Here is a 10,000-nt window from a genome sequence, read left to right as displayed (position 1 = left end):
GGAGGAGGAGGAGGAGGAGGAAGAGGAGGAAGAAGAAGAAGAAGAAGAAGAAGAAGAAGAAGGAAGAAGGAAGAAGGAAGAAGAAGAAGAGGAAGAGGAAGAAGAAGAAAAAGGTGAAGAAGAAGAAGAAGGAAGAAGAAGAAGAAGACGAAGAAAAAAATGATGATGAGGAGATGAAGGAAATGAAGAAAAAGAAGAAGAAGAAGATATTAGTAGTACTATAAGAAGCATAAAAAAGAAGCATCAATAACAAAAAAAAAAAACAGAAAAGAAAAAAAGACCGAACGAAACCAAGAACGAAGAAAGAAGAAAAAAAATAATAATAATAAATAAAAGAACCAAAGAAATGGTCAAAGGCGACTTCGCGAGACCTTCACCCGCTTAATCGAAATAAAGAACCTGAAGATCTTGGTTTGATAATGGGACGCTTCCCGCAATAAGCTCATGTGAAAAGGCCCATTGAAATACAAGGCAGGCGCTCATATGACCCGGTCTCTCCGGTCGGCCACAGGTAAAGAGGTAGGGAGAGGGAAGGAGGGAGGGAAGGAGAGGGAGTGGGAGGGAGTGAAAGAGAGGGAGGGAGGGAGGTAGGGAGGGAGGAAGAGGGAGGAAGAGAGGGAGGAAGATAAAGATGGAGGAGGGAAGGAGGAAGAGGAAGGGAAAGAGAGGGAGGAAGAGGGAGAGGGAGGGAGGGAAGGAGGGAGAGGAAGAGGAATAAGGAAGTTAAAGAGAAGGAGAGAAAGGAGGGTGAGGAAAGGAGACGAAATGGGAGATGGAGGAAGAAGGGGGGGGGGGGTAGAAGAGACATAGATTGAGAGAGAGAGAGAGAGAGAAAGAGAAAGAGAAAGAGAGAGAGAGAGAGAGAGAGAGAGAGAGAGAGAGAGAGAGAGAGAGAGAGAGAGAATCAGAGAGAGAAAGAGAAAGAGAGAGACAATAACCAGCATATCAACTCAAGCAATACCCTTATCACTGCCATTCTCTCCACCCAATAAAACACGAGAGCATAAATGTATCCATGACACTAAAGCCCTTCTCTTCCCTGCTGCCACCTCCCTCAGGACAAACCCAGGGTGAGTGTCTGCGGGCGAAACACCTTCCCCTACCTCACTCTCCACCCCCACCTCACTCTCTACATCTGCCTCTACCTCATTATCCACTTTTCCTTAACTCTCCGCTTCTACTTAACTCTCCACATCTGCCTCTACCTCGCTCTCCACCTCTACCTCACTCTTCACCTCTACGTAACTCTCCACATCTTTCTCTGCCTCACTCTCTACCTACACCTCCACCTCTACCTCACTCTCCACCTCCACTTCTACCTCGCTCTCCACGTCTACCTCACTCTCCACATCTGCTTATACCTCACTCTCCAGCTCTATCTCACTCTCCGCTTCTACTTAATTCTCCACATCTGCCTCTACCTAACTCTCTGCCTCCACCTCTACCTCACTCTCTATCTCCACCTACACCTTTACCTCACTCTCTACCTCCACTTCCACCTCTACCTCACTCTCTACCTCCACTTCTACCTCACCCTTCACCCTTTCCTCAGTCTACATACCTCATATCCACAAACCTACATCCTTCGATTCCCTTTTTATCTAATCTTTAAAGCAACACCTGACTTACGCTTTCCATATACACGTATAAGGAATATCTTCTGTTTCATAACATGCAATATACACACGCCCACACAGACACAGCAAGTCCTTCAATGAATAACTCACTCCTTGCTGTGTCCTCTTTCGCACTATTTATCCCTTCGACCAAGAACAGTAATGCCATGAATAACTATACATACAATAGTCATAGTGTGAAGGCTTGTCCCATAGGCAAACCAATGTCCATGGAAGACTCCCCTTAATCTTATCTTTTCTCTCATTTTTTCTCCCCAGGGGCGTTGGATTCTTCCCCTTCCCCGCTCTCCCCCGAGGTGTCTCCCCCAGCAGGAGGAGGAGGAGGAGGAGGAGGAGGAGGAGGTGGAGTAGGACCTCCGCCCTCGCCGAGAAGGAGCGGGACTTCGAGTCTGGATGACGAGAACTGGCTGCATCCCACCGAGGACGAGTATCGGTCCACCAGGAGGAGGTCGTCGGCTGTGTGAGTATTTTCCGGACGAGGGAAAGGGGAGGGGGGAAGGGGGATAGAAAGATAGATAAATAGATAGATAGATAAATAGATAGATAGAGATAGATAAATAGATAGATAGATAGATAGACAGAGAGAGAGAGAAAAAGAGAGAGAGAGAGAGAGAGAGAGAGAGAGAGAGAGAGAGAGAGAGAGAGAGAGAGAGAGAGAGAGAGAGAGAGAGAGAGAGAGAGAGAGAGAGAGAGAGAGAGAGAAAGTCTTACAGAGGCAGAGACAGAAAAAGAGACGGAACTGAAACGGAGACAAACAGATAGAAAGAAAAAAAAAAATAAAGAAAGAAAAAAGAAGAATAAACATCCAGAGAGAGACATAGAAACAAAACGAAACAAGAATCTTTACTTTTAAGTTTGTTTCAAAACTTATTCTCGTAATTTCGCATCCTCTTTCCAGCAAAACAGAAACGAGAATCAAACGAAGTTCCACGAAACGAGACATGATATGTTCGACACAGACTACCAACCACCGCCACTAATAGTTCACTTAAATATACATAGATGGCGTTTCTGACACTTTGTGAACAAAAGATCGATATATACGTTAACATGCAAGGACTTGGCTACAGTTTCTACATTATAAATTCAGACATTATATAACCTTAGCAAGTATGGTATAAGGATTTAAATCGTTATGGAAAATATGGATACGAATTGCTGTTTCAAAAAAAGAAAAAAAAAAGAGAAAAAAAAGAAAATTAAGGGACGATAAATAAATAAAAGATAGAAAAGGAAAATTAAGGGAAGGTAATGATGTATGTCATAAACATTCTACGCATAAATAATCAAATGAATTATATCTAATTTCTTAATCTTCATATCCCATCCTAAACATTTTCCATTTTAAATCAAAACAAAAAAGATACACGATCATAAAACTCCGGAATAAAATAATAACAATAATAAAAAAATAAGAAATAGATGAAAACTAGTTAAAGATCATGCAAATCCGGAATAAAAATAAATAAATAAATAAATAAAAAAATAAACAAAAACCGCAAACTACTTTCCACCCTCTTCTATCAGTCTATAAAGTGCATAATCGAATCCGAACGGCTTCAGCTTCATTCCGGCGTCTCGGATTACCCGGTTTCCTTTGAGGCTTTCTTAAAAAAAAAAGAAAAAAAAAAAAAAAAATCGCATCACAATACCCTCTTGAGAATATTACAAGCAGCGGCCGCGGGATCAGACCAGGCCAAGGCATAAAGGTCTTTAGATTCTGAAGCATTGGGAGTTTGGGAGAGTTGAGTAAATTTTAAAGAGATCTAAAGAGATCAATTCTTAATGGAGCTCACACACACACACACACACACACACACTATATATATATATATATATATATATATATATATATATATATATATATATATATATATATATATATATATATATATATATATATATATATATGTGTGTGTGTGTGTGTGTGTGTGTGTGTGTGTGTGTGTGTGTGTGTGTGTGTGGGTGTGTATTTATATATATATATACATACATATAATTCAGACCTGCAGTTAGATAATCCGAAACGTTATCTCTAACAAGTTAAGCAAATTGAATTGCCACTGAGAGAGCAGCTGCGCCAGGTTCTTTTCCTTAATCTCAGTCGGGATAATGAAAACAAGTTCCACGACGTCTTTTTAACAAAAAATCTAAGACTTTTCGACCACTTAATTCCGCTGATTGTAATGGTAACACTATCTCCCGGAGTTTCAGATCTCATCAGCGAGTATGTGATTCGGTAGCAAAACGACTTGCATTTCTAATTAAGGCTTTGAGAAATCTTGAGAAAAGAACCCATGCTAATCTTGCGGCAGATTGTGCAAACTCGAGAGAACCGGAATGAATTTTCTTGCAAGATAATGTTGGCAAATACCTTCACTTTTCAAATATAACTTGCTAGTGTAATTCAACGGAGGAGTGGACAGATTATGAAGCAACAGTCATCTGCATGAAGTATTCTCCGTCTAATGATATAAGTGGTCTGTCTTGCTACAAATACGTATATAATCTCAAAAAAATTATATTGTACAGTCTTAAAAAATATATTGTACTGTTCTCGGTTTAAGATGATGTGTTCTAGATATGAACATGGCTTTAAGATTTAAAAGATTTTTGTATAAGTAATAATCTTTTTATTTGTTTTTTCTCCCTTTCTCTGTCTGTCTGGCCCTGCCTTTCTTTGTGTCTCCCTCCCTCCCTATCTCTCTCTCTCTCTCTCTCTTTCTCTCTATCTTTATTTCTCTCTCTCTCTCTCTGTCTATCTATCTATCTATCTATCTTTATTTCTCTCTCTCTCTCTCTCTCTCTCTTTCATACTCTCACTTTTATCCCCCCCTCTCTCTCTCTCTCTCTCTCTCTCTCTCTCTCTCTCTCCCTCCCTCCCTCTCCCTCCCTCCCCCCCCTCTCTCTCTCCCAAGAAAGTGGTTCAGAATCCGTGCTGTATCTCCTTTTAAAGCAACAGGTGCCCTTAGGTTGTACACAGAGAACCCACCCAATCTTGACGACTTTGTTTGAGAATGTTGGCGAGCGAGAATGAATGGAGGGAAGGATGAATGAATGGAGCTGCGGATGAGCAAGGTGGAGGGGGGGGGGGTGAGTGGGTACGAGGCAGTGAATGGGTGAGTAAGGAAAAGGCAAATGTGAGTACGAGCAAAAAATGATTATAAAGGAGAAAAACGGGAAAGAGCGAGAGAGGGAGAGAGCGAGAGAAAGAGAGAGAGAGGGAGAGAGAGAGAGAGAGAGAGAGAGAGAGAGAGAGAGAGAGAGAGAGAGAGAGAGAGAGAGAGAGAGAGAGAGAGAGAGATACAGAGAGACAGAGAGAGAGAGACACAGAGAGAGACAGAGAGAGAGAGAGAGAGAGAGAGAAAGAGAGATAGAGAGAGAGAGATATATATATATATAGAGAGAGGAAAGAAAATAAAGCTATAATAAAGGGGGGAAATAAGATCATGAGAAGCAAGAACACACCTAAATCCAGAGACCCAACCCCACAGATAAAACCCCAGAGACTTACCCTAGTGATCGGACTCCAGAGACTTGACCCCACAGACTTAACACAGAGAGCTGACCCCAGTGACTTACCCTAGTGATCTGACTCCAGAGACCTGACCCCAGAGACTTGACCCCAAAGACTTACCCCAGTGACCTGACCCCACAGACTTAACCCAGTGAGCTCACCCGAGAGACTTACCCCAATGACCTGACCCCAATGACTTACCCCAGTGACCCGACCCCAGAGACCCAACCCCAGAGATTTACCCCAGTGACCTAACCCCAGAGACCTGACCCTCCTCTCCTCCCGCAGGTCCGAGTGCGGTCGAGTCCTCCCGACGCCGCCCTCGTCTCCTCGCGGGACCGCCTCCTACCAGGTCTCCGCACCCACGCCCCCCCTGACCTCGGGTGTGGGCGTGGGCGGCAGCGGGGGCGTCGTCCCACGCATCTCGCAGTCGCTGGAAGTGAACACCTCCCGCGACCAGGGCATGGAGGACACCGTGCCCCGCCAGAGCTCGGTCACGGAGGGCGAGACCATAAGAATAGTGATCCACGACGTCGACCTGGATCACAGGAAAGGTCAGTCTCGCGCTCGACGTCGGAGCCAGGTCATCTCTCCCTCTCGTGCTTTGAGTTTAGAGAAGGTGAAATGGGCGGCTGGTCACTTTGGATAAGGTTATGTCTTTTTTATTTATCGCCGAGGTTTTATTAACTTTAACTTTAGAGAACGTGAAGTGGGCAGTTTGATAGCGTCTGGTCACTTTGTATAAGGTTATGTCTTGTTTATTGCCGAGGTTTTATCTTTTTATCGTTTCGTTCCTGTTTATTTTCACCCCATCTCCTTCTCGTTCTTTAACTTTAGAGAACGTGAAATGGGCAGTTTCATAGCGTCTGGTCACTTTGTATAAGGTTATGTCTTTTCATTTATCGCTATTTTTTTTTATCTTTTTATCGTTTCGTTCCTGTCTATTTTCACCAATTTCCGACTCAATATATTTTTCACTGCCGAATTTTTATCATTTCATCGTTTAACTCTTGCCCATTTCCACCCCTTCGACCCCCACTGTCTTATTCTTAAGGTGCTGTCACACTAGCACTTTTTCCGTCAATCTTTTTACAATTTTCTGAAATTTTGTCAATTTTTGAGCGAATTGTCGATTCTCCAGTCAGACGATAATGATCGTTTCCGTCTGAAAACCTTTCCGTCAACTTTTTCAGCCAAGCAAAGTCAAATCAAGAGCTATATTCGAGAATGTTTGTATTTACGTTAAATAAAATTGTCAAAAAATGGACGGAAAAAGTGCTAGTGTGACACGGCCTTTAACTACTTCCAATCACAGTAAAGCATTTCTCAACCAGAACCTTCCTCTTCTACCCCTTTAACCCATCGTGTCCCCCTTCAGCTGGCACTCTAACCCTCTGCTCTTCCATAATATTGGCACCTCGACCCTCGCGCGTTCAAGCTGGCACCCGCGCCCTCGGCCCCTCGACGGTGACACATGCACATGAGGCACAACACAGCTGGGAAGCCGGGGGGGTGGGGGTGGGGGGGTATGACGTCACATGATTCGAAGGGTATCTACTGTTTGTTTCATAGGGGGAGGGGGGAGGGGGGGGCGAGGGGGGAGGGGCCTGAACGTAGGGGGGAGATACAGTACATGTGTTTATACGTGCATAGATATATAGGCACTCACGTATAAACAAACATATATCCATGTGTACATTGGTACATACGCACTCACATGTACTTAATATATCCATACGCACATAGGTACATACGCACTTACATATAAACAAACTTACATGCATACCTACATAGGTGCATACATACGCATATACAAACAAGCATACCTACATACATACATAAAAACACATTTCCATATATACATACACATGTACATGAATACATGCATGCATACTTTCTTAAAAACATGGAAACATAACGCCAAGAAATGGAAAAGAACGTAGCGTTTAAAAGTCGCTTAGGTTTCCTCACCAGATGAACAAATAACGTTTTTCTCTTTTGCATAGATAAATATGTTTCCGTTTATACTTTTGCATGTGTTGCTGTGTTTGTAATTGTGAAGATGTAAATATTACACACATTCATCTCTTTCCTTTCCTTCTCTCTGTCTGTCTCTGTCTCTGTCTCTCTCTCTCTCTCTCTCTCTCTCTCTCTCTCTCTCTCTCTCTCTCTCTCTTCCTCCCTTCCTCTCTCTCTCTCTCTCTCTTCTTCCCTCTCTCTCTCTCTCTCCCTTAATCCCTCCCTCTCTCTTTCCCTTTCTCTCTCTCCCTCTCTCTTTCTCTCTCTTCCTTCCTCTCTCTGTCTCTCTCCCCCCACCCCTTCCTCTTTCTCTCTCTCTCTCTCCCTTACTCCTTCACTCTCTCTTTCTCTTTCTCTCTCTTCCTTCCTCTCTCTCTCTCTCTCTCTCCCCCACTCCTTCCTCTCTCTCTCTCTCTGTCTCTCTCTCTCTCCCTCTCCCACTCCTTCTCTCTCTCTCTCTCTCTTCTCTCTCTCTCTCTCTCTCTCTCCCCCTCTCCTTCATCTCTCTTCTCTCTCTCTCTCTCTCTCTCTCTCTCTCTCTCTCTCTCAATCTCCCTCTCTCTCTCTCTCTCTTCCTTCCTCTCTCTCTCTCTCTCTATCCCCACCCCTTCATCTCTCTCTCTCTCTCTTCTCTCTTCCCCCTCTCTCTCCCGCACATACACACGTCGGGGGCCACATAGCCTTACCATTAATAGCACTCCCCTTTCCACGCCGTTTCCTGAATAGCAAATCACTAATGGCTTCGTACCATAGCGTAGCCTCGGGTACGCGACTATTCTTAATTGTTTACAGCGATATGGGTAGCACAAGGTAGCGAAAAAGTACACACATCTACGCACCACTCTCGTTCCACTAATTAATTCAACAACATCAGAAATTTTCGTTCCAGATATAGTGAAGTTGTTTTTTTGCATTATCAGTATTATTTTGTTAATATATTTTTATTTATTTATTTATTTATTTGGGGATAAATCTCCAAAACAAGGAATATCATTCATATTCCATCGTCCGTCTCATATGAGTCAGTGGACCCTCAATTTCATGTCCCATTTTCTGTCATAGAAAACGGGTATCTGATTGAACCAACTCACGAAACCCATCCCTATCAGTGCTCAATGTAATCAACTCAGGATTAAGTAGAATTACAACTCTGCTACACCTCATCGACCACAATGCTGTCCATCCACTACAACCCCCTTGCGAGAATTGACGATTTCAACCCGAATCCACCCTCCCTCTGTCCACCTCGGGATGTATTGGCTTATGTCCTCCGCGTCCATCGGGATTCTGTTTCTTGTGAGATCTTCAAGACGTTGGGTGTGCTTTTGTTTTCGATGGTCTCGTTGCACTCTTCTAAATAAATGGTACATGTTTTTTGCTAAAATATTGTCGAATGTACACGATAGTACAGTCCATGTTTTTTTGGCAAATAATATTGTAGAATGTACATGATAGTATAGTCCATGTTTTTTTGCAAAAATATTGTAGAATGTATACGATAGTACAGTCCATGTTTTTTTGCAAAAATATTTTAGAATGTACATGATAGTACAGTCCATGTTTTTTTGCAAAAATATTGTAGAATGTACACGATAGTACAGTCCATCACAAAAACAGAAAAAAATGCGAGTACAATTCATCGAAAACGGGATCTTCGTGCTTACGATCCATAGAAAACGACCTCTTTTTCAGCACAAACTATTATATTCCCACCACGCGCTCAAATCATCAATATCAAACGTATCCTAGCAGGAAGTCGAGACGGATCCCGAAGCAGAGAAGATAAACAGTTTCTCATTACCCTCAGATTCCTTCCGTGTCTTCTGTCAACACTGCCCCACTCCCCCCCCACCCACCCCGCTTTCCCCCGATTGCTTATCAGTATGCAAATCAGTTCATCAGCCATTCATAACATTCTCACTTTATCAAATATTTCCATTCCCTTGGACTTATAAGGCTTTCCATTAGCTGCGCTATATCAAAGTGAAATCTCGGTTGCGTGATTGCAAGGAAAGGAAAAAATGAAGGGGTTTTAAGGGTCGAAATGACATGTCGCAAATGTTGCTACTACTTTCCTACTACACTTAGCAATAATTATAATGATATCAACGATAAAAAAGGTTTTTTAACAATGATCACAGCATTGTCTAAGATTATACTAATAGTGATGATATCTGCAGTGATAGTAATTATGATGAATTCCTTCTACTACGTATAATAATAACTGTATTGTTTATCATATTGATTTTTGATGTCACCGACTATCACTATTTTTTATGAAAATGATATTGATAATGATAATGATGATGCTGACATTGATGGTAATGATGATAAAAATGATAATGATAAAAGCAACAGTAATGATTATAATTACGATAATAATGCTAATAATCATGATTGATAATACTAGTTGTGTAATAAAACGATACTAAAATAATGATAATAATAACAATAACCAAAATGTAAAAAAAAACTCACAACAACAATAAGAAAATAACAATCACCACAAGAACACACCCAACAATCCTTAAACAACCGAAACAACAACAATAACAACCAACACGACTCACAACAACAATAAGAAAATAACAATCACCACAAGGACACACCCAACAATCCTACAACAACCTAAACAACAACAACAACAACAACCAACACGACTTATATCACAGTCCCTCCTCTGAATTCTCGTTTTCTTTGCAGCGAGCGGCCAGGAGAAGGGGCGAAGGCGAGTGAAGATTCAGAGGGACCTTTCTGACACTGGGCATAGAAGTGAGTTTTCCTTGTCATTGTTATTTTAGATCTTTCCGACACTGGGCGTAAAGGT

General features: G+C 42.2%; 1 protein-coding gene across 5 annotated transcripts in view; it reads left to right on the top strand.

The window, feature by feature from the left end:
• Fife (regulating synaptic membrane exocytosis protein fife) overlaps positions 1 to 10,000 on the top strand; it is a 367,289-nt gene that overhangs the window by 224,874 nt on the left and 132,415 nt on the right. For 3 of the 5 annotated variants that reach the window (XM_070132285.1, XM_070132284.1, XM_070132287.1), the window contains exons 11-14: positions 1,059 to 1,070; positions 1,896 to 2,097; positions 5,443 to 5,708; positions 9,877 to 9,945. In XM_070132285.1, the coding sequence (XP_069988386.1) occupies positions 1,059 to 1,070; positions 1,896 to 2,097; positions 5,443 to 5,708; positions 9,877 to 9,945 (549 nt within the window). The remainder of the gene's footprint in view (positions 1 to 1,058; positions 1,071 to 1,895; positions 2,098 to 5,442; positions 5,709 to 9,876; positions 9,946 to 10,000) is intronic. The other 2 variants (XM_070132286.1, XM_070132289.1) reach the window with 1 other exon arrangement.

Source organism: Penaeus vannamei, chromosome 17 (assembly GCF_042767895.1).
Source record: "Penaeus vannamei isolate JL-2024 chromosome 17, ASM4276789v1, whole genome shotgun sequence".
NCBI classification, from domain to species: domain Eukaryota; kingdom Metazoa; phylum Arthropoda; class Malacostraca; order Decapoda; family Penaeidae; genus Penaeus; species Penaeus vannamei.
This window is presented reverse-complemented; position numbering and strand designations above follow the sequence as displayed.